Source organism: Heterocephalus glaber, unplaced genomic scaffold (genome assembly GCF_053883595.1).
Source record: "Heterocephalus glaber isolate CG9 unplaced genomic scaffold, H.glaber_assembly_v1.0 deba00001481, whole genome shotgun sequence".
NCBI classification, from domain to species: Eukaryota; Metazoa; Chordata; class Mammalia; order Rodentia; family Bathyergidae; genus Heterocephalus; species Heterocephalus glaber.
In genome coordinates, this window is record NW_028258317.1 from 18,479,671 (window position 1) to 18,504,815 (window position 25,145).

Consider the following 25,145-nt stretch of genomic DNA (forward strand, 5'->3'; position numbering starts at 1 on the left):
ACACTAAGCTACATCCCCAGCTCTTCATTTTCTGATAGAGTCTCACTAAGTTGTCTAGGCTGGGTTCAAATTTGAGATCCTCCTATCTCAGGCTCTCAGAGTGCTGGGATTATAGGTGTGCACCTCTGTATCTAGCTTCACATTGTATACTTAAATATGTTCAGTGTGTTATATGACAATTGTACATCAAGAAAACACTGAGTTGGGCCGGGGATTTAGCTCAGTGGTGCCGTCGCCTGCCTCACAAGCGCAAGACCCTGAGTTCGATCCCCGGTACCAAAAAAAAAAAAAAAACCCCAAAAAAGAAAACACTGAGTTTAGTTCTGAGCACTGGGTGAATTGGGCTTAAACCTCCAATCTTTTATAGCATATTCTAAGAGCACCCTGTTCTTTATTGGAGAACTACAATCATCCTTTAGGCATGTTTATAGTATACTTGAAGATTTCAAAATACCGTTTTTTAAGCTGGGCATGGTGGCATATGCCTTAATCCCAGCACTTGGGAGGCTGAGGCAGGAGGATTACTGTTGAGTTCCAGGGCCAGCCTGAACTACATAGTGAGACCCTGTGTCAAAAGCAACAACAAAACCAGAATACCTTTTTCTGACATCTCATTTCATCCTACTGAGAATCCCTTGGGAAACACATAGGAAAAGATAGTATTAGTCCCAGCTATTAAAGAGGCTGAGGCAGGAGGGTGATTTGATTCCAGGAATTCAAGGCTACCCTGGGCAGCATTACAAGACCCCATCTTAGCTGACCTGTAATCACAGCAATCAAGCGATGGAGGCAGGAGGATCGCCATGAGTTCAAGGCCAACCTGAACTATATAGCAAGACCCTGCCTCAACACCACACCCCTCAAAATAAAAAGAAAGAAAGAAAAAACAAAGCTGTGGTGGGACATGCCTGTAATCTCACTTACCTGAGAGGCTGAAGCAGGAGGACCACAAGTTTCAGGATAGCCTGGAAAGCTTAGCAAAACCCTGTCTCAAAATAAAAAGAGCAGAGTATATAGATCTTTCTGCCTGAGCCTTCTGAGTGCTGGAATTACAGATATTTGTGCTACTGTGCCCAGTCATCACACAGCTTGATGAGGGAACAGCCAAGGATTAGAATCTAGATCAGCCAGGGCCAGGGATTTAGCTCAGTGCTACCGCACCTGCCTCAAAAGCACAATGTCCTGAGTTTGATCCCCGGTTCCAAAAAAAAAAAAAAAAGAATCTAGATATCCAGTTTAACAAAGTATTTTTTTCTTAATCTTACTTTTTTTTGCTCCCCCTCCCCTCCCCTTCCCTCTTTTTAAAAAAAAATTTTTTTTTTGAGGGGGTACAGTACTGGGAATTCAGCGCAGGCAGCACTGAACTATATCCCCAGCCCTTTTTTGCTTTGTTTTGTTTTCGCTTTTGAGAACCAGTCTGGCTTCAAACTTGGAATTCTCCTGACTCAGCCTCCCAAGTAGCTAGGATTACAAACATGCACCACTGTAGTGCCTATTTTTTTTTAGACAGTGTCTCACTATGTAGTCCAGGCTGACCTTGAACTTGCACCACTATAGTGCCTATTTATTTATTTTTTTAGACAGTGTCTTACTATGTAGTCCAGGCTGACCTCGAACTTGGTGTGATCCTCCCACCTTGGCCTCCCCAGTCCTGGGATAACAGACTTGTGCCACCATGCCCAGTTGTTATTTTAAATTATATTAATATGGTCACATTTTAGAACAGAGAACAGTGAGTAATAATGAAAGTAGTAGGCGAAGGAATAAATAAGCTTGGCTGGAATGATGTATGTAATGAAAAGTTTTAAGAGGTTTTGGTCATTGTTAATGTGAGTAGCTTTATACCAAATAAGGGAATACTGGCTGCACAAATATTTTCAAGCTCCTTGTGTGTGCCAAGAGCTGTTCATTTAGTTGGTGCAGCAGATGTATTTTGCTAATAACCCAGAGTAAGTAACATGTCCTAAATTCACCCTATGAGTGAGTGAGAGTATTCTGTTCGTGGAGAGCTTAAGTGCTAGGCTTTTTGCCACCGTCATAACTCACTTAATACTAGATAAAGACATGGATGTAGTACCATGCTAATGGTTTTAGGTCAAAATGCGTGGAAGTCCTTATTGATGTAATGATGTGTAAATGTCCAGATTATCCTGAGTTGCAGTCAGGTTGGTAGCATGTAATGGAGCTTACAGCTATGGCAGATAGCTCCATAGTGACTCAAGGGAGGCAAGAAAGTTCTGGACACACATGTTCTTTGGCCAGAAGCATCTTTGGCATCATTAGGAATCTAGCTTAGTGTGGAGGGCTGTCCAAGGGTTCCTGTTAGTGAACATGAGCTGTACTTAACCATTGGAATATCACTGTCTGATAATGTTGAAGAAATTCAGTTTAGCAGACTTCCAAGCATGTGCTCTCTTCCCTGATTGCCTTTCACTTTTCTTTCTCAGGGATCCGGTCAGTGAGCTTCTATGAGCACATCATCACTGTGGGCACAGGGCAGGGCTCCCTGCTCTTCTATGACATACGAGCTCAGAGATTTCTGGAAGAGAGGCTCTCAGCTTGTTATGGGTCCAAGCCCAGGCTAGCAGGGGAAAATCTGAAACTAACCACTGGCAAAGGCTGGCTGGTGAGTAAGCCCTCACTTGAGATAGTTGCTGGGCAATAACAGAAAGATGTGCTACCTCTAATACCCACTCCTGCCCCACTGACATACCACCCTCAGGTTTTTACTAGTAAGAGGTACCAAGAAAGGTACCAAGAAAGGCACTTTCCTCTAACTTGCTTTTGCGTCTGCATATTGTCTGTGGGAAAACAGAGGCCCAGTAAATTATACTGGATTCCTCCCAGTGGTAATATAGTAAGAAGGGTAAGGAATTTCCTGCCATGGATGCCAATGAATTATACAATTTAGTTCCAACTGTTTTAAGAATACCTGCACTTTGTGTAGCAATCCTTCAACCTGCTCAGTTCTCCTCTAATATTTAGTTGGAAAAGTGAGGCCCTATTCCTTTGAAAACCAATCTCCTTTCATCAGGTTATAGGTATAGGACTCTTATGGAGACCAGAAAACGTTCCTGTCCCTTTCTTCCTACTTTCCTGCCCCACACCCTAGAGTTCTAACACTTTTTTTCTCTTCCCATAGAATCACGATGAGACCTGGAGGAATTACTTTTCAGACATTGATTTCTTCCCCAATGCTGTTTACACCCACTGCTACGACTCATCCGGAACAAAGCTCTTTGTGGCGGGAGGTCCCCTCCCTTCAGGGCTCCATGGGAACTATGCTGGGCTCTGGAGTTAATGACAACTAACTTTCTCCCAAAATGCAGATTTACACTAACATCCACCCTTAGTTTCCTTGTTTCTTCCTTTGATTTGTTTTCCCCCATTGTGTGAGGCTTTTCTGTTTTAGTGGGAACACCAAATTTGCTGGTGATTTAGGCACCTAATAGGAAGAAGCTTTGTATAGAAATCCAGAGGGTGTTTTTTATTGTTGTTTTCTTCTTTTCCCATCTGGTACTCCATGTTTTATTATTGTTTTTTCTAACTTCTCAGCCAAACATTGTTGCAAATCCTGTTTGTATTTTTTCTTAAGTGAGACATACTCTTCCCTCTTTGGCTTCATTAGGCTGAAATGACATGGTCATTCTCACCCTTACTTCACTCTTGAGAGGTAGGGCTCCTTTATAATTATGTGGTAGCTGTCAGACTTTCTGTGAAAGTTTGGGAGCTGTGTGTGTGAGCGCGTGCAAACTTGTGTGCCTATAGGTATTGTGTCACTGAAATTACCTGGAGTGAGGATTACTTGTAATTAAAATATTTATAAAAGAAACAACTTTATTCAGAGTCCGGCTTTGGGACTGGTCTGTATCTTGTTTTCTAAAGCCTAACAACAATGATAGTAGAAAGTAAAACCAGAAAAAAGTTACTACTGGGAATATCCTTTGTGTTAGATTTCAGAATGCTTGGGGCTTTCCATGCCAGGACTCTGAAGGATCTACCCCTACATGCCTTCATACCTATGTGTCTCCCAAGTGAGTACACTTAGGTGTGTGTGTCACTTCTACTTGGCCAGTGGCCACTTCCTGAGAACATTAAATGCAGCTCTGGAGGCTGTAGAAAGATTTGGTAAAGAGAATCCACATCCCAGTCTCCTTTTCCTATCCTCAGATAAGACCTGACCTGGCATTTCAGAGGTCTGAGGCTGGGAGGGGTCTCATGTTTGTTAAGATTCCCATGCATAGTCCTCTTGGCTTTGAGGAAGAATTTCTTTACCATTCTTCCAGTCTCCAGTTTTGCAGCTGTCTTCTAAATTGGGTTCACTCCAGGAGGGTGGGGTTATCTGTGTGTGGTGAGTGCTTCATATGTGGATTATTTGTTTTCTCAATGCTGTGGGGCTTAGGGCTGGAGTCACCTCTCCTACTCTGTTGGCTCAGCCCTGGTATGGAGATAAAGTGGCCTGTAGCCAGCATCACTGTGCATGTAATAGCATTGATGTGATTAGTAACATGTCTGTACCTCCCTTCAACTGTCTGTGTAGTCTGCAGTTTTTAAACTTGCAGGTAACTGACTGTGATAGCCAGTTGTTCCCTGCTTTTTATACATCATAGTGAAGATAATAACTGTTCCTACCCACAGATTCCTCCTCTAAGCAAACACATTGCTTCTTTGTGAACGAACATCCCATCCTGGGGAATGGAAACGTCATATTTATTCCTGTACACCAGTGTCTTAGTTGCTTTCACAGTTATCCCCTTCTTCTCTGGGTGTAAGAGGGGAGATTGGAAAAAAGAGCACTGTCTTCATAATGGTGGGGGACTCGTGGAGAGGGCAAACAAGTCTGTCCTAACTGGTGGCACACAGCATACAACACTGATTCTGAAATTCTTATCTTCTAACTTAGAGAAATAGGTGCTATAAACAGGGAAGTAAGCAAAATGCTGGATGCTGGAAATCTTTTGTCTTAATTTTTTTTCTATTAAACTACAGGCTGTAGAATTCTTAGTTCTCACAGAACTTCTATCATTTTAAACTGACTTGTATATTTAAAAAAAAAAAATCTCAAGTAGGATGTTTTGTATTGTTGCCAGACCCTCTTCTGTGATGGGTAATGCGTTTGATCATTTGAGATTTTGTTTTAAAAATGTAGCAATTGAATTTTTGCCAATGAAAAAATAAATATTACTGCAGTACAGAGTGGTTTGATTGAGTCTGTGTAGTCAAGAGGCTTCCTAGGAATTGGTTAGAAGGTGCACTGGGATTACTTGGGGCAGGAGAACACAAGTGTTCCCCTGAAGTTACAAGTGGGGATACAGGTGCTAAGGCCTGCTTGCTCCTGGTCCTCAGCTCTGGCCCAACATCAATAGCTCTGAGGTCCACTGGAGCATGACTACACCCAGGGAAAGCAGTGTGGGGCCTGAAAAAAACACTGGCTGAGCATGGGGAAGGAGAGTGCTTGTCCCTGCTGTGCTTTGTTTTGTTTTTTGTTTTTTTGAGACTGGGTCTCACTATGTAGTTTGAGTGGCTTTGAACTATGTAGCCCAGGCTGGCTTGAACTCAAGACAGTCCTCCAGTTTCAGCCTCCTAGGTGCTGGGATTATGGTGTACTGCCACACCTTGCTCTTTGAATTATGGATTTGAGCAAAGTACCTAGCTCCTCTTACATAATTAGGGTTAGTTGATAGGTCCTTTTTTTGAGACAGTGCTGGGATTAGGGATTACAGGCATGTGCCACCACACCCAGAGGATAGGTCCTTTCTATGTCAGTGGATGGTGTCAGTGCCCTGTGAAAAGGATGCCATATTTTACAGCTGGAACTCCACTGTACTTTGTAAAGAGTGGACATGGAAATCACGCTAAGCAACATTCTTCCCAGAGCCTCTTTGGGGCTGTACCTGAGAGAGTGGCCAATTGCTGTCACATACACAGCCATCTCTGGAACGCCCACCAGCGTGGATCACTGAGCCTGTGCCTGTTCCTCTGCCACACAGCACTTGTTCTTTGCCAGGGGAAGCTGTCTACTACTACTCTTCACACCTGCCTTAGAGACAGACAGGCTCAGACCTTAACTCACATGGGCACCTCTATGATCAAAGGCTGCAAGATGGGAGTGTAGTTTATGCAATTAGAGAGGGCTTCCTAGGAAAGTTGTATTTGGACAGGAACTGGAACAAGCTTTTTCTCTTTACGAGTTTAGAATACTAGATCCTAAAGAGTATTGGTGCTTGCACAATGTTCCATTGTTTTGGGGAAATGCAGATTGAAACATAAACATCACTCTGCATTTTGGTAGTTACTTTGAGACTCAGGTTTCCTGGAACATGCTCAAAGAAAGATGACTTAGAGGAGGTGGGATGGACAGGCCTAGCCATGTAGCCTGCTTGGTATCTTGACCTTGCTTCTATTTTCCAGCAAAGTAAGTATCACAGAAGGGCTTTATGGACTTAATGGTATCCCCTCCCTCCCAGCTGTCTCTTCTCCCAGGCTGTGAAAGAACTTCCTTGTTATTCTCAGACTACATACTCATGCCTCATTCCAAATAGTCTACTGGCTCCTCCCATCATCATTTGTGTCCTTTTGCAGAAGGCCTTGGTACTGAAGTGAATTCCTAGGCATTTAAGCCTCCTTAATATTCTGGTTCCCTGGTCTTCTGTCATTTTCTAAAATTTTTAACTTTTTGTTGAGATGGTCCCTAAACTCCTGGGCTCAAGCAGATCCTCTCACCTCAGGCTCCAGAGCACATGCTCCTTCCTGCACTCTTGGGTGATTAGTGAATTGCTGGGCATGATGGCATGTACCTATAATCCCAGCACTCAGGGAGGCTAAGGCAAGAGAACTGCAAGTTTGAGCTGAGCCTGGGAAAATTAGTGATTTAGTGAACACTGTCTCAAACAAAAATCTGTCCATGGGTTCAATTCCCAGTATCACCCTGCCTCCAGATGGGATTACTGATCTGGTTCTGGAGTAAGACCTCAAGTCCAGTCTTTTCTGATCCAGATCATTCCTAGTGCAGGGACCCGGAAATATTAAATCAGGGTGTCAGGGCCGGGGATTTAGCTCAGTGGTTTTGCTGCCTGCTGTGTAAGGGCAAGGACACGAGTTTGATCCCTACTACCAAAAAAAAAAAAAAAATCAGGGTATCAAGATACATGGTTTAACCTTGAGGGTCAGACTGTGCCCAAGGGTTTTTGTTGTTGTTGTTTTTTGTTTTTTTGAGACAGGGTCTTGCTATGTAGCTCAGGCTGGCCTTGAATCATCATGTAGTCCAGGCTGGCCTCAAACTTTCGGGCGATCCTCCTGCCTCAGCCTCCCTGAGTGCTGAGATTATAGGTATGTGCCATCACACCTGGGTTCTACCCCAAGGGTTTTTATCCTTTTTCAGTTGGCTGGTACCTAGAAGACAATAATGGGGGGAGGTACAGAGACAAGGAGGGTCACTTTGCTACTTGCTACATGTGAGTTCATCGACAGCTCACTTCATGCTTATGTGGTGGTGGGCTGGAAGCTTTGAGAGCAGAAACATGGGCTTCTGATTCTAAAACCACTGATGACAATAATAGTAGATTTAGTTTTCTTTGTCTCTTTTTCTCTCCCCTTTCTTCTTTATTTCTCCCTTTCTCTTTCCCTTCTCCCCTCACTCTCCTTCCATCCCCTTCCCCTCTTCCTCCCCTACTTCCTTCCTTCCTTCCTTTTGCTCAAATGTGTGATCCTCCTGCTTCCAGAGTACAGGGATTATGGCCTTGTAGTAGCAACTTGTGTTTCTTAGCTTGGTCTTTGGCCCTTAATCTCAATTCCCCTAAATAATAATGTAGAAATTACAAATGTGAGAAACAGCTGGGCCTGACAGTGTATGTCTGTAGTCCCAGAACTTGGGAGGCTGAGGCAGAAAGATTGCTGTGAGTTCTAGGCCAGCCTGGACTACATAGTGAGACCCTGTCTCAAAAAGCAGAAAAACAAATGTGAGAAACAGAAATACTACCACTAGAGATAAAGGTGTGCACTAAACTCAAGATGGGGCTTTTTAGCTCTTTTATGATTCACCTCTTCAAAACAGGTGTGAGCTGTCCTCTCAAACTCCCCCTGGGCTGGGCCTCACATCTGAACACTCCTCTTGATTACTGTGTAATTGCTGAAGTCAGAAAATTTAAAGGATAACAATACTCATTATCTGAGCTCATAGTAACATGTTTACTGTGCTTGTTAATGCACTCAGAGCTGTAATTAGCATCCCTAGTGGTATGGACAGGAAGAAAACAAATGATCAACTACTGTCTTAAAGGATAAAAACTTCCCAGCTGGGCACAGTGGTGCATGCCTGTAATCCCAGCACTTGGGAGGCTAAGGCAGGAGGATTGCAAGTTTGAGTTCTGCCTGGGCAATTTACCCTGACCCTGTCACTCCCTAAATAAATCACACACACACACACACACACACACACACACACACACACACACACACACACACACACACACACACACACACACACACGAAAACTATCACTTGTAGCTTTTTTTTTTTTTAAACTAGTAATAGCCTGGGCAGAGGACTGGAGAAAATGAAGAGGCATCTTTATTCTCCAGTTGTTACGGTTTGGATCTTGTGTTCCTCAAAATTTCATGTGTAAAAGGCGTGGTCCCCAGCTGGCGGAGATATTGGATGGAACGTTTTAGGAAGTGGGGCTTAGGGGAAGGAAATTAGGTCACTGAAAACAGATACTTCAAGGGGATATTGGGACCCTCTCCTCTCTGCTTCCCAGCTACAATGGCATGTACGTGGCTCCCCCACCAGGAGGTTCTGCTTTGCCACAGGCCTGAAGGTGATAGAGCTGGCTGACTACTAAAACCCCTGAAACTATCAGCCAAAATAAAACTTTCCTCCTCTTAAGTTGTTTGTCTCTGGTATTTTGTCATAGTAATGGAAAGTTGAATAACACACCAAAGTGAAGGCATTTGTCAACAGGGAACACCACTGAGCTGGGTATTTTGGTGTGAGGTGTAGAGGTTTGGGTCCTACCATGTGTTGCTTGAGAAACATCTCTCATTTTTACACCAGCCCCTCTTGTTTCTCTAGGCTGTTATGCTAAGAATACAAAATTGTCACAACTACCATGCTTTGGGTTAGTTTGGTTTGTTGTTCTAATGGGTGGAGTGTTTAAAGGTAACTAAAGCAGAGGTTGGGAATGTAGCTCAGTGGTAAAGCATGTGCCTGACATGCCAGAGGCCATAGGTTAATTTCCTAGCACCACAAAATAAAGGAGTATTGCAATTATGTCTGTCATCCCAGCACTGGGAGGATGAAGCAGAAGAATTACAACTTTGAGCCTAGGCTAAGCAACTTAGTGACTTAGCAAGATGCTGTCTCAAAATTTAAAAAATAAGGCTGGAGATGCAGCTCAGTGCGAAGGCCTGTCTTCAGTCTCCAGTATGTAAATAATACTAAACTGCCAGCCATGGTGGTGGATGCCTATAATCCCAGCACTTGGGAGGCTGAGGGAGGAGGATCACCACAAGTTCGAGGCCAGCCTGGGCTACATAGTGAGTTCAAGACCAGCCTAGACTACATATCAATCAATCAATCAATAGGGCTGAGATGTAGCTCAGTTCAAGGACCTGGGTTCAATCCCCAGTGTAAAACAAAACAAAATCCAGGCCTAATGGCACACATGTGCAGCAATCTTATTAGCTACTTGGGAACTGAGATAGGAAGATGGCAAATTCTGAGGCAAGCCTGGGCAACTTAGCAAAACCTGTTTCAGAAAATGAAAAGCTGAGAATATAGTTCAGTGGTAGAATGCTTGCCTAGCATAGCTTGGGCAATCTCCAGTCCTACCCCACCCCCTAAAAAAGTTGGGCTGGGATGAGGTAGAGCAAATCTGTAGGTCAGTGGTGGTGAAACTATGGCACACATGCTACAGTGGGCACACAGAGCTTTCTGTCCACATTTGAGCCAAGTTGCCCAGCATCACCCTAGCAGCCAAGCATCATAACAGTGCATATAGGGGCCACACACATCCTCAGAAAAGAGTAGCCCTGCCAGGTGATGATGTCATGAGCTGGGACTCATTAGCTGTGAGTCCTCCAAGCCTTCACATGGCCAGTCAGTACTCATGTTTAATTGCAGTGATGGCACTTTGTGATAAATAAGTGGGTTTTAGTTTGCAGTTTGGGTATTCATCTCTAAAAGGTTCACTATCACTGGTCTAGAATGTGCAAGGTCCCAGCACTGCAAAAACAAAATGAAGCAAAAAACATCAATATGTTGATAATTGCTGAAGCTGGTGAGTGCCATATGGGGGTTCATCACACTCTTCTTCATCTCTAATGTTGTAATGTTAGAAATTTTCCATTAAAAAAGTTCTTTCCGGGGCCAGGGATTTAGCTCAGTGGTTCTACCACCTGCTTTGCAAGCTCAAGGTCCTGAGTTCAATCCCTGGTACCGCCCCCCCAAAAAAAAGTTCTTTCCCTTATGGGGGCGTTACTGGGGATTGACCTAGGGCCTTTTGCACTGAACTATACCTGGCTTTAAATTTTTTTTTTAAATGAACATACACAGCCAGACGTGCTGGCGCACACCTATAAGGATTTGGGAGGCTGAGGCAGAAGGATTGCCATGAGTTCGAGGCTATCCTGGGTTACATAGTTCAAGGCCAGCCTGAACTACATAGAGAGACCCTGTCTCAAAAACACAAAGTGTAAATAAGGACTAAAAGGTATAATAGATAATGTGAAATAGGAAGAAAAGAAGCAAAGGGGAAGGGGAATTGGGAGGGGTAGCAGAAAGGAAAGGGAATGGAATTAATATGAGAAAATGAAAAAATGGAAACAAAGTCTTTGTAAATAGGGAGGACAGGGGAAGGGGGAAAAATAAGAACCAAGAGAGATTATGTAAAGTTGCAAATTTCCAATGATGAATGTCATTATATTGTATGCTTCAAATGTACCAATAAAATAAAATTTTTAAAAAACCCCAACTAGAAACAAAATATGCTCTCAATTAACTTGTCAAAATCTAGATTGCAGAGCTGGGGATTTAGCTCAGTGGTGCCATCGCCTGCCTCAGAAGCGCAAGGTCCCAAGTTCAATCCTCGGTACCAAAAAAAAAAAATTACCACCTCTTCTAGTATGTCTTCCATGGTCACATCTCCTCTCAGGAAGCTCTGTCTTCCAGGGACTTCATAAGCACAGGCAGACAGGATTGTCTGGAGAGCCTTCTTATGAGGCTGACAGATGTATCACATACACAGCAGGGGGAGCCAGAGTTTAGTTTCTAAACTCGGTATATAGCTCTTCTGCATAAACTGCATATGGGTTGTGAAAATGACAGATATCCATAAAACATGTTTTTTAAAAATTGGGGTGTGGGCAGTGATGCAATGTCAGTCTTTAAAGGAATTTTGTTTTGCTTTAATACACTTCCCTACTCACTTATATGTGGATTTGGTTTACATACACACATACATACAAATATGCACACAACTTCTCAAAAGTGTGTGTGCATTGTTTAAAGTCAGATGGGAGCCACATGTGGTGATGCAGGCCTGTAATCCTAAAGTTACAGACTAGTTCAGAGAGTCCCTGAGGCTGAAATAAGGAATTTAACCCAGCCCTTTAACAGAAGTACGCAGGTTTGCTGACTCCTGTCACGGAAAAGTAATTCTCAGGACACGTCAGGAAAAGAGGTACAAGAAGAATTTATTAGAGGGAGAGACAGGATGCACTCCAGGGTGAAGTACAGATGCTCAGAAAACTGAGGCACATTTACAAGCTGGGGTAGGACACATTTAAAGGCTGTTTCTCTTTTCCGGTACCAGGGATTGAACTCAGAGCCTTGTGCTTTCAAGGCAGGCGAGGTGCCACTGAGCTAAATACCCAGCCCAAAAAGCTGTTTTTATTTTTTATTTTTATTTGGTACCGGGGATCAAACTGGGGTCCTTGTGCTTGCGCAGCAGGTGGTGAAACCACTGAGCTAAATCCCCGGACCTAAAAGGCTGTTTTTACTTTTTTTTTTGGTACCGGGGATCGAACTCGGGTCCTTGAGCTTGCTAGGCAGGCAGCAAATCCACTGAGCTAAATCCCCGGCCCAAGGCTGTTTTTAATATGAGCGATCTTGGATGTGTATTCTCACCATCTACCAGGTTGCAGTGTAAGCCATTTATAGTGAGTTCAAGACCAGCTTGAACTATAGCAAGACCCTGTCAAACAAAAACAGGCCCAGGTGTACTGACATATGCCTATAATCCCAGTACTCGGGAGACTGAGGAAGGAGGATTGCTGTGAGTTCAAGGCCAGCCTGAACTGCATAGCAAGACCCTGTCTCAAAAAACAAACAACCCAAAAACCAAATAATAAAGTCAAATAGGGACTAAGGGTATAGTTAGTGGTAGAACATTTGCCTAGCATGTGAGAGGCACTGGATTCAACCCCTAGTACCCCACCACCACCCCCCAAAAAGAAAATAAAGCAAGATAGGACTTAACTGTGGAAGGAATGGGATGTCATCATTAGATCTCCAGTCAGTAGAGTTGTTTTTTCCTCCAGTACCAGGGATCAAATAGGCAGGACTTTGTGCTTTCCAGCCAGCGCGGCACCACTGAGGTACATCCCCAGCCCTAACAGTTTTGTTGGAGGAATAAGGTAGGTACAGCTTGGCTAATGTGAGGTTGCCTGTTTTTGTTTTTTTTTAATTAAATTTAATTTTTTTATGCATTAAGTTTATCGGTACATTTTAGGTATACAATGTGATGACATTCATCACTGGGAATTTGTACCTTTACATGATATATCTTAGTTCTTATTCTTTTCCCTTGTGCTCTCCTCCACCCCTCCCTATTTACGAAGACTTTGTTTTTGTTTTTTCCTTTTCTCATATTCCTTTTCCTTCTTTCCTTTCCCCTACTCCTCCCACTTCCTTTCCCTTTGGACCTTTACTTCCTATTTCACATTATCTGTCTCATCTTATTAAAAAGCTTCTGCACACCAAGAGAAACCACAAACAGAGTGAAGAGACAACCCACAATGTGGGAAAAAATTTTTACCAGTTGTTTCTCAGACAAAGGCCTACTATCTAGAATATATAAAGAACTTAAAAAAAAATCAGACCTCCCAAACTTAAAGACCCAATCCAAAAATGGGCATCTGAAATGAACAGAGACATTTCTCAGACAAAGAAGTAGAAACAGCAAATAAACATATGAAAAAATGTTCAACATCACTGGTCATTCCAGAGCTGCAAATGAAAACAATGCTGAGATTCCACCTCACTCCAGAAAGAATGGCTGCTATCAAGAAATCAACCAATATTCTGCAGCTCAGGACAATGGCCTTTAAAAAGGGGGGCGGGGTTTGGGGCTTTGGCTCAGTGGTTCCGCTGCTTGCCTTGCAAGCGCAAGGACCCGAGTTCGATCCCCGGTACCAAGAAAAAAAAGAAATCAACCAATAAATACTGGCAGGGTTGTGGGGAAAAAGGAACCCTTCTCCACAGTTGGTGGGAGTGTAGACTGGTCCAACTACTGTGGAAATCAGTATGGAGTTACCTCAAAAAACTAGGATTAGAGGTACCATTTGATCCAGCTATTCCCCTGCTAGGATCTTCCCAAAAGAATTAAAGGAATCATACCACAGTGATATATGTGCACCCATGTTTATAGTGGCACAGTTTGGAATAGCTAAAACTTGGGAACAGCCCAAGTGCCCATCAACTGGAGACTGGATAAAGAAGATGTAGTTTTGGCCGGGGATTTAGCTCAGTGGTTTTGGCGCCTGCCTCGCAAGCGCAAGGTCCCGAGTTCAATCCCCAGTACCAAAAAGAAGATGTAGTTTTTTTAATAAAATGAAGTACTCCTGGGCTGGGGATTTACCTCAGTAGTTCCGCCGCCTTCCTTGAAAGTGGAAGGACCCGAGTTAGATCCCCTGTACCAAAAATAAAAAATTGTTTGGGCCGGGGATTTTAGCTCAGTGGTTCCCCTGCCTGCCTTACAAGCACAAGGACCCAAGTTCGATCCCTGGTACCAAAAAAAAAAAAAAAAAAAAAAGTCAGATCCTTCTGACAAGTGGAACTAAAATGGAGTACTCCTCAGCCATAAAGAATGAGAAACTAGGGCTGGGGATTTAGCTCAGTGGTTCTGGCGCCTGCCTTGCAAGCACAAGGTCCTGAGTTCAATCCCCAGTACCAAAAAAAAAAAAAAAAAGAATGAGAAACTAGAGAAATTTATAGCTTGCCAGGGCTTTAGCTCAGTGGTTATGCCACCTGCCTTGCAAGTGTAAAGACCCGAGTTTGATCCCTGGTACCAAAAAAAAAAAGAAAAGAAAAGAAATTTGTAGCTCAATGGATGCACATTGAGGCCATACTCTTAAGTGAAATAAATAGGACACACGTGTAAATACCGAATAGTTTCTCTGGTGTGAGCAACTGAAAGTGTAAATAAGGATCAAAATGTATAATAGATAACTAGCCCTGTATTTTTAGGCAGGTCACTAAACCTCTCTGGTCCAATTGTGAACTTCCTTGATAAAGGATCTAAAGGTCCTTTGTAAATAGAGCACAACTGTAAAACATTCTTAGGGATCCCATCAACCTGAGTCATCTGTTGAGATTTTCACAGTTCCATGTTGTGATTCTGGAGCAGCTAGGAGCAGAGGGATTGGCTGAAGATTAAAAAATAAAAAAAGCTTTGATACACAGCTAACAGCTAGCCAGACCTTTACTGAAGACTCAACCAGGAATCTCTTTACTCTTCCTGGTTGCTCCCTACCCTGTATAACAACAGTGAGGCAAGAGGCCAGCCAGGTTGCCCAGGCTGCAGGAAAAGCCACATGAAGCCTTTCCCCAGGACTCAAAGGACCCCAGCAACCTAGAGGGAGAAGCAGAAAGCTGGGCTCCCTGGGATGTTGCTGGGAAGCAGCTTTGCAGAACACAGGAAATTCTGTGAGGAGCTCCACTGACAATTTGAGTGAGGCCTCAAGTAATAGGCACTGGGACTTGTAGGAGACACTCTTGTGGACAGAAGTGGCCACTCTGCTGACCAGGGTAAGGGGATGACTGGAGCATTACTTTTCCCTGCAGGTAATCTGTGTTTGGAAGTAGGTGCTGATTATGTTTTCCCTCAGGTGTCTCCTCTCCCAGGTCTTCTGTATCTCTGTAGCTGACTGTGGCTATAGCTGAGGACAAAGTTTTCAGCAGTAGCTGTTCCTTAGAAGTGCATGTTCAGGCCTGCAAGAACCAGTTTAACCTGCTTCTGAGACTGTCATGATTCAAGAAAAGGAGGCTGAAGGGATGAAGGGTGGAGAGTTTTGGACACAGCCAAAGATATCTGACAGGTCCAGGAGGTATTCTGAGGAAGGAGAAGGCCCCCTGGGTTTCCCTGAACTCCTTGTCTTCTCACAGCTCCCAACTCTGCCTCTTGATGCTCTTCCCTGCTTGTTTTTTCTTTTTCTTTTCTTTTGTTTGTTTGTTTTGTTTTTCCAATACTGGGGTTGAACCCAAGGCCTTCCTACCAAGCTACATTCCCAGCTCTTCTTAAATTTTTTTTTTTTTTTTTGGTACCAGGGATTGAACTCAGGTCCTTCTGCTTGCGAAGCAGGTGGCAAAACCACTGAGCTAAATCCCCAGCCCAGGGCTCAAACTTTTGATTCTCTTGCCTCAGCCTCTCAGAGTGCTGGAGCTAGAACCAGCTTTTATTTTACATTCATCTCTCTTGTTAGAAAATGTCAGAAAAATCTTTCTCTATTTTTTTCTTAGTCTATTTCTTTTTTTTTTTTTTTTTTTTTTTAGTACCAAGGATTGAACTCAGGACCTTGTGCTTGTGAGGCAGACAGCAGAACCACTGAGCTAAATACCCAGCCCTTCTCAGTCTATTTCTATTTGTTGTATCTCTACTTCTTTTTGTATTTTTGCTTTTCTTCATTAAAACCAAGCAAAGGCCAGGCAAGGTGGGTTCAAGCTTCAGTACAACAAAATGAAAACAAATAAAAAATCTACACACACACAATAAGCAAAGCAAAGTAAAAGATATTTTCCCTGGGGCCCACACAGCAGGAATGAGCAAGTTCCTGAACAAAAGCATCTGGCCAGCTCACAAGTGAAGCTGCCAGAACTGGTCTGCACCTGGAGCTGCCAGTGAGAGGGAAAGCATCGCATGCTGGAAGGTGCTACTGAGCCCAGAGAAGTTTTCCCTGGCCAAGTGAGGCCAGGGCTGACAACTAGTTTTCACTTTACACTTTGGACAAAATCCACCTGGCTGTCACTTGTACCATCCAGGTGTCTTGTTATCTTTGATTTTAGGAAAAATTGTTTATCAACTAGAGAGGGAAGTTAAGATTTCTCTATAATTAGAATCTTAGGTAGTTCTAAGATTTATAGCGCTGCTGGACCTGGTAGCACATGCCTGTAATCCCCAGGACTTGAGAGGCTGAGGCAGGAAGACTGTGATTTTGGGGCCAGCCTGGGCTACATAGTGAATTCAAGGGCAGCCTGAACTACATAGTGAGACTCTGTCTCAAAAAACAAAAACAACACTAAACAAAAAACACATGGGCTGGGGATTTAGCTCAGTGGTTCCACCGCCTGCCTCAAAACCGCAAGGTCCCAAGTTCGATTCCCAGTAGCAAAAAAAACCCACCTCACACACAAGGTCTATAGGGCTGAAACAACTTCAAAGATTATTTGTAATAACACCACTTTATTTTACAAAATGAAAAAGATCCAGAGAGAGGGAGGGTCTTGGCCAATGTCATACAGTAAGTTAATAGCAGAGCTAATAGCTAAAAAGTACTTAATGCTTGGCTCTGCTCTGTGTGTATGTGGATGTGGGGATACTGAAGATTGAACCCAGTGATACTCTACTCAGCTCCATCCCCATTGGAGGTACTAGAGATCAAACCTAGGGATCTAGGGGTGCTCTACCACTGAGCTGCATCTCCCAACCCTTTTTTTTTTTGGGTACCAGGGATCGAACTCAGGACCTTGTGCTTGCAAAGCAGGCACCAGAACCACGGAACCACTGAGCTAAATCCCCAGCACTCCAACCCTTTTTATTTGTTTGTTTAGTTTGGGGTACTGGGGACTGAGCACAAGGCCCTTGCACTGTGCACTGAGCTACACAGCTCCATCCCTTTTGAATTTTTTTTTTTTTTGTACCAGGGATTGAAATCCAGACCTTGCACTTGCGAGGCAGGCACTGGAACTGAATTTTTTTTTTAGACAGGGTCTTATTAAAATGTTATATTGCCCAGGCTGGGTTCCAGCTTGAGATCCTCCTGACTCAGCCTGCCAAAGTGGTACTGGGATTACAGGTATGTACCACCACACCAGCTCTTTTTTATTTTTTATTTTGAGACAGGGTCTCACTAAATTGCCCAGGTTGGCCTCAAAGTTTTGATACTTCTGCTTCAGACTCCCAAATGGCTGGGATTACATTGGGTGCCATAGTGCCTAAGGCTTTATTAAAGCATTTCATAGGGCCAGGGATTTAGCTCAGTGGCGCCTCACCTGTCTCATAAGTGCAAGGTCCTGAGTTCGATCCCCAGTACCAAAAAAAAAAATACTTTTCATAAACAATCATGGTGTTTCAGGTAAGACATGGGCAGACAGCCATTAACAGTACACAATTTTTCATCTCCTTTCTTCAATGGATTACCAAAATCAGAAAGCCACTACACAATTCAATGAAGTCTCAAACACCTGTAATCTGGCACTTGGGAGGTTGAGGCAGGAGGATCACTGAGAGTTCAAGGCCAGCCTGAAAGATACAGTGAGACCTTGTCTCAAACAAAACAAAACAAATTCAATGAAGTCTTCATTTTGATGCTTTGAACAGGGAAAGTTTAAAGTGAAGATTGACATTTTACATTTAGTATGTTGTTTAACAACTCTTCAAACACAGAGAATGAAATAAAAATGACAGAATTACCAGTCTAAGGATCCTGTTCTTTTGAGTGAGGCAATATCAGTGGTGTCACTGGAAAGTACAAATTGCCTGACATACAATACTAACCAATTTTAGGGGGTCAGACCCCAACAGATCCCTAGGATTAAGGAAATCAAATCTAATACTGAAGGTGGAGGTTGAGAAGTAGATATAAAATGAATTTGTTTTTTCACACCATAAGATATTTGTGCCATGGTGGCTATATGTGTCAACATTAGGGAATCTCCTTTTGAGGGGAAAGAGGAAGTCTCTCAAAACTTGAAAGGAGAGACACTTTCTAAGGGCTTCAGCCAGAGGCTCGCCATACCATCAGCCACAGCCAGGGACCCACCTGGGAGAAGAGCTAAGAGCTGTACAGGCACACAAGCAATACCCAGAGGCTTGCCCTGATACCATTGATAAGTGTGAGGAGACCCTAGCCAAAGCCTGTGCAGACAACAGAAACTGGGGTGCACAACCCACAGCCAAATGCCCTCCCAGACAATAGCTACATAGGGGCCCCAGTGAGAGGCACGCCTAGATACCATGCCAAGTGTGCTCTGGCCTCAGCCAGAAGCCCACCCAGACAACAGATCAGCTCAGGGATCTAGTAGGCCACCACCCTGAATCCAGGAATTGGTGTACTGGTGAGCAGCAGAGTAAAGGCTGCTCGGTGGCTTGCTGAGAATTCATGACCACTGGGTGAGCAAAAACTCGTCTTAACAAAGACACAGCAGGCTGCATCTGTTGAAATGAGAAGACAGGTAAATAAGTCCCAAAACCAGACTTCCAGATCACCTAAGGGAACCCCAAAGGGCAACGAGATGGAACAATCTGATACTCAACCACCCAGACTCCCTGAACTGGCAATGAAAGGTGACCTGGATCAAAAAAATCTACACATAGGCTTATTCCAGAAAGATTCCAGAAACCCAACAGAACAAAATTCTACAAGCAGTTAGAGAAAAGAAACAAATCACAAACAATGAAAAGCCCATCAGAATCACAGCAGACTTCACAATGCAAACCCACAAGGCAAGAAAAGCATGGAGCGACATATTTCAAGCCCTAAAGGAAAACAACCTCCAACCCAGATTGATGTACCCTGCAAAACTATCTTTCAAAGTTGATGGAGAAATAAGATACTTTCATGACAAAGAGCACCTTATGAACTTCATCAATACCAAACCAGCACTCCCAAAATTTTAAAACATCCTAGGAAAAGACAAGGAGGATCACAACCCCAGGAAGCCCTGCAGAATGAATCCATCAGGCATGACAAGAAATTAAACGCAAAGGGGGAGAATCCAACAGAAAGAAAAAGTCATGACAATGATAAGTCAATACATATCAATTATAACCATCAATGTTAATGGTCTCAATTCACCAATCAAAAGAAATAGACTGGCAGAATGGGTCAAGAAGCAAGATCCAACAATATGCTGCATACAAGAAACACAATTCAAAAAGAAACTCATAGGCTAAAAGTTAAAGGGTGGAAAACAATACTCCATGTGATAGGAACCCCCAAAAAAGCAGGAGTAGCTATCCTCTTTGCAGATCACGTGGCTTTCAAACCAACACTGATTAAGAGAGACAAAGAAGGACACTACATCCTTGTAAAAGGAATAATCCAAGAGGAAGAGATGACAATCATTAATATATGTGCACCAAACACTAGTGCGCCCAACTATATAAAACAAATACTAATGGACATGAAAAATCATATAAGCACTAATACAATAGTAGTGGGGGGCCTTAATACCCCACTCTCACAAATAGATCAACTAGACAAAAAATAAACAATGAAATACTAGAAAAAAAACCTAGAAAGGAGAGGCTAGAAGTATCAGAGTGTGTATATGTGGAGCCTGGGGTTCAATCCCCAGCAATGACAAAAAAAGTGTATTTTCTCCAACATCAATCTATGTAGTTGCAGAGACATCCTGTCCTACTAACGATACTTACCTCTTCCTCAAAAAATGATGAAATGTTCTGTGCACTAACAACATAACTTAAAAAAAAATTTAGGTTTTTTTTTTCTTGGTGGAACTAGAAATTGAACTCAGGGCCTCAAGGGTGCTAGACAGGTCCTCTTAGTGCTGAACTATATCCCTGACCCTTTTTACATCTTCCGTTGAGACAGGCTGTTAAGTCACCCAGGCTGGGCTTGAACTTGCAATCCTCCTGCCTCAGCTTCCCAAACAGGACCAGCTGGGATTACATGTGTATGGTACTTTACCTAAAAATTCTACATTTTTTTTTTGGTACTGGATATTGAACTTGGGACCTTGTGCTTGGGAGGCATGCGGCAGAACCACTGAGCTAAATCCCCGGCCCCAAATTCTACATATTTATAAAATTTGATTTAAAAATATTACTTCAGAGTTGTAGGTATAGATCAGTTGTAGAGGGTTTGCCTAATATGCACAACACCCTAGGTTTAATCCCCAGCACTGGAAAAAATATTATATATTTCCCTGCTAGATTATGAATGCCTTGAAGACAGCATCTGATTCACTGTCTTTCCATCACCTAATCTGTCAGGCATTTACTTAGTAGATGACAATAATTACTTGTTGAAGGGGTTGACCTAGGAGTGGAAAGAATAAAAACTAATCTTTCTGGGTCTCAAATCCTTCCCTTTAAAATAAAGATCACATTTTCTTACCTGCCAGGAAGCTGGAGATGAGCTCGGGAATCACTTCCTAGATCTATGACCAACTTCACAATGTTCCCTAGAGCAGAGTCCTGTGTCAGAAAAGTTGAGAGCATTGTGGTTTATCCTTCAACCAAAAGGCATTTGGTCTTGCTTTATAAAGGCAACAGGTGTAGCCATTCTGTTACTGCATACTGAACTATCTTTGGCCCTGAATAGAGCCCAGTCTGCTGGGAGATTAGCATTGGGCCAGGGGAATGTCAGGGGAGATCTGGGTTGAACAGGCTGCCAAGCCTCCACTTCCCTCCCCAGTGTGGGCAGTGTATTTTCTTCCACAGTTAGACTGGGAATTACATTCATCCTCATCAGAGCAGATTTGCCCTGGCAACTATCATATGTATATTTTTATAAGCTCAATGGAAAAGTTTTGCTTAAATTTACTAATTTAAAACTGACATGCAAGTGATTGCTCAGGGAAAATATTGTTTCTTTAGAGACCACAGCTAGCCTACCCTCAAGTTGGCAGAATTGGCGCCACATCAACAGCAGAGGATCTAAGGGGGTGGCTTCCTCATCTAAAGTATCAGCCCCACCAAAACCTGTCATTCCACCATTACAGCTTAATTCCTCAGTCTCCCCAAGGAAGATTTTCTGTTTAGAGAAAATCCATATTCACGTTCTTATGGAAAAAGCATTTTAGCAGAGATTAGTTAACAGGAGGGAATAAATTCTTTAGCCTGGCATGTAAGACCCTACACAATGAGATAACACTGACCTCTACAATTTTCTTTTCCACTACGTGGACTCCCAAAAAATCCTCCCTTCAGCCAAATTGGGCTTATTTTTCCTCTGCCTGTGGTTCACACAATTTCCCATGCCTAGAACTCCTGCTGCCTGGAATATTCCCCAACCACCTTCTATCCTGTCTCTCTCTTGTTTAGGTAGACATTTGTTTAGCATATATTAAGTGGTGCTGGCATTGTGAAACATTGTGTCAAGGATTTATTTTCTTTTTTCAGTACTAGGCGTGGAACCCAGGGCCCTTATAGCCCAGCCTTTTTTTTTGAAACTGGATCTTGCTAACTAGCTAAATTGCCCTGGCTGGGCTCAAACTTTTGATCTTCCTGCCTTAGCTTCCCAAAGTGCCAGGATTACGAGCACATACTATCATGCCCTGCTTTTTATTTTTTGGTAATGGGGACCCAACTCACGACCTTGTGCTTACAAGGCAGGCATGGTGCCATTGAGCTAAATCCCTGGTCCTTTTTTTTTTTTTTAATCTGACAAAATGTAAGTTGTACATATTAGTGGAGGCCTAATGCTTGATTCATGTATATACTGCATAATGTTTAAGTCAGATTAAACATATCTTCTTAAACATTTCTTTGTGATGGAAACTTTCAAAATCCTGTTTTTTATTTTTTGGTACCGGCGATCGAACTCGGGACCTTGCGCTTGGGAGGCAGGCAGTGGAACCACTGAGCTAAATCCTCGGCCCAGTTCTGTTTTTTTCTTTAATTCACAGTACATAATCGTTACCTGTGGTCGCCATACTATTCAAGAGCACCCCAGAGCCTCTTGCTTCCGTCTAGCTGTAATTTTATTAAGCATTTATCAACTTTGCCCACCCTTTTTTTTTTTTGGTACCGGGGATTGAACTCAGGTCCTTGCGGTTGCACAGCAGGTGGCGAAACCACTGAGCTAAATCCCCTGGCCCGTGCCCACCCTGTTTTGCATTCCTATGTTTCCAGCCTCTAGTAACCACCATTCTACTTTCAGCTTCTATGAGCTCAACTTTTTTGACTCTAAAATAGTTTTGATTCTTTTTTCCTTGTAGTTGGTATTGAAGTCAGGATCTCACCCATGTTAGACAAATGTTCTATCACTGAGCCACACCCCCAAACCCAGTTTAGATTTCACTTTTTTAAGGCAAGGTTTTGTTTTGTTGCCAAATTACCAGGATGGGCTTGAATTTAGATCCTCTGGGCTCAGCCTCCTATAATTCTGGAATTACAGGCACATGCCATCACATTGAACTCTATAATTTTTTTTGGTTGTTTTGAGGGTCTCACTATGTAGTTCAGTCTGGGTTTGAACTATGTAGCCCAGCGTAGGCTTGAACTTGCAGTGATCCTGCTGCCTCAGCCTCTCAAGTGTTGGCATTACAGGCATGCGCCTGGCTATAATTCTTTTTTTAAAAAATATATATATTTATTGGTACATTTTAGGTATAAAATACATTTACATTTATCATTAGGTGTACCAGAACATGATGTATCTTAGTTTTTATTTTTTCTCCCATTACCTGTGCACCCTTCACTCCCTCCACCCTTCCCTATTTACACAGTTGGATTTCATTTTTTTTTCCTCTCATAATTTTTTCTTTCCCTTCTTCCCTTTCCCCTTTCCCTTCCACCATCCCCAAACCCTTGGACCTTTTCTTATTTCAAATTATCAATTATTCATTTTAATCATTTTCATCCTTATTTACACTTTCAATTTCTCACACTAGAGAAACTATTCGGTATTTACATGTGTGTCCTATTTATTTCACTTAAGAGTATGGCCTCAATATGCGTCCATTTAGCTATAAATGTCTCTAGTTTCTCATTCTTTATGGCTGAGTAGTACTCCATTTTATAAAAAAACCACATCTTCTTTATCCAGTTTCCAGTGGATGGGTATTTGGGCTGTTTCCAAGCTTTAGCTATTACAAACTGTCTGGCTATAATTCTTACAGTTCAATTATTATTATTATTATTATTATTATATTTTATTATTATTTTGGTACCGGGGATCAAACTCAGGACCTTGCACTTTCAAGGCCAGGGGTGGTGCCACTGAGCTAAATCCTCAGGCCAGTTCAATTATTTTTTGAGGTTTTTGATAGACATTATTATTACCTTACTTGGGACTGAAGCCAGGGCCTTTGGACTGAGTTACATTCCTAACCTTTTAAAAATTTTTATTTATTTCTTGCAATACTGGGGATTGGACCCACAGCTTTCATACTAAGCTACATCCCAGCCCCCAGTTGTATTTTTTAGACAGGGTCTGAAACTGATGATATGTTCCAAATTGTTATTGTCAGTGTACTAATTTTAGGCCATGTAAAATAACATACAGTCCTCCGGTCAACAGCACATTCACTTCTCTGGAGAAAAGGTTTAATGAAAAGCCAAATTCTAATTATGTTGCTTGGCAACATGGAACACAGGTCAGTGAGTCTTGGGTGATTTTTATGGCTAATAAACATGAAACACCCATTTTCATGTGCTAAAGGCAGCAATCTGTCAAGGGGACCAGAACGTTCCACGTGCTTGCTGGTTATGGTCATACCACCTGCATACCTTCTACTTTTGCTTCTATCTCTCTCTCTCTTTGTATTTTTTTTTTAATTTTAATTTTATTTTTTTTGGTACCAGGGATCGAACTTGGGTCCTTGTGCTTGCACAGCAGGCAGCGAAACCACTGAGCTAAATCCCCGGCCCCTTGTATCTTGGTTTTTGGAGACAGCATCTCAATATGTAGTTCATGGTGGCCTTGATCTCACTATGTAGCCCAGGCTGGGCTCGAACTTGCAGCGATCCTCCTGTGTCAGCCTCCTGAGCATTAGGATTACAGGCATCCGCCACCATACTCGGCTTTTTTTTTTTTGGACACAGGTCTTGTTATGTAGTCTAGGCTGACATTGTTTCTCCTGCTTCAGGTTCTTCAGTGCTGGGATTATAGGTATGCATCACCATGCTGGTCCATTTTTTTTTTAACCTTCAAAAAATTTCAATTTTTGTGTTTTTTTTTGGTACTGGGGATCAAACTTGGGTCCTTGTGCTTGTGCAGCAGCCGGCGAAACCACTGAGCTAAATCCCTGGCCCTTGTTTTTGTTTTTGAGACAGGGTTTCAATAAATAGTTCAGGATGACCTTTACTGAACTCACTGTGTAGCCCAGGCTAGCTTCAGACTTGCAGCCATTCTCCTGCCTCAGCCTCCCAAGTGCTGTAATTACAAGCATGTACCACTGTGGCCGTTTTTTATTGTTGATGTTTCTTTTAATCTGAATCTTTTTTTTGGTACCGGGGATTGAACTCCGGTCCTTGCACTTGCGCAGCAGGCAGCGAAACCGCTGAGCCAAATCCTCGGCCCCAATCTGAATCTTTTTTATTCTTGGACACTATAGCTAAAATGTTTTTTCTGGTACTGGGGATGGAACTCAGGACCTTGCACTTATGAGGCAGGCATGGGCCACTGAGCTAAATCCCTGGCCCTTATTGTTGTTTGTTTTTTGAGACAAGGTCTTGCTTTGTAGTGCAGGCTGGCCTTGCACTCAAGTGATCCTCCTCCCTCAGCCTCCCAAGTACTGGGACTACAGGTATGGGCCACCACACCCTGCTTTTTTTTTTTTTAGTACCAGGGATCGAACTCGGGTCCTTCAGCTTGCGGGGCAGGCGGCAGAACCACTGAGCTAAATCCCTGGCCCATTTGTATGTATTTTCTATCACATTATGTTCTCACTTTAGTCCAGCCAAGAAGACTTAAAATGTGTAAAAGTGTCGGTAATGTCCTTTGCCAAAACAGGATGTGAAA

At 42.8% G+C, this 25,145-nt stretch overlaps 2 protein-coding genes across 14 annotated transcripts in view; one reads left to right on the forward strand and one right to left on the reverse strand.

The window, feature by feature from the left end:
• Dcaf12 (DDB1 and CUL4 associated factor 12) overlaps positions 1-5,192 on the forward strand; it is a 39,603-nt gene extending 34,411 nt beyond the window's left edge. Inside the window, exons 8-9 of the mRNA XM_004838411.4 lie at positions 2,448-2,626; positions 3,143-5,192. Coding sequence (XP_004838468.1) covers positions 2,448-2,626; positions 3,143-3,301 — 338 coding nt within the window. The 3' untranslated portion in view covers positions 3,302-5,192. The remainder of the gene's footprint in view (positions 1-2,447; positions 2,627-3,142) is intronic.
• LOC147825850 (uncharacterized) overlaps positions 1-25,145 on the reverse strand; it is a 30,819-nt gene that overhangs the window by 2,794 nt on the left and 2,880 nt on the right. For 4 of the 13 annotated variants that reach the window (XR_015440030.1, XR_015440023.1, XM_087183771.1 and 1 more), the window contains exons 2-4: positions 20,574-20,653; positions 12,476-12,607; positions 925-985 (exon numbers count right to left, since the gene is read on the reverse strand). Coding sequence is in view for 5 of the 13 variants with exons in the window: in XM_087183771.1 (XP_087039897.1) it covers positions 925-985; positions 12,476-12,607; positions 20,574-20,653 (273 nt within the window). In the remaining 8 variants the exon portion in view is untranslated. Of the gene's footprint in view, positions 1-924; positions 12,608-20,573; positions 20,654-25,145 lie in introns of all 13 variants that reach the window. The other 9 variants (XR_015440024.1, XM_087183775.1, XM_087183773.1 and 6 more) reach the window with 3 other exon arrangements.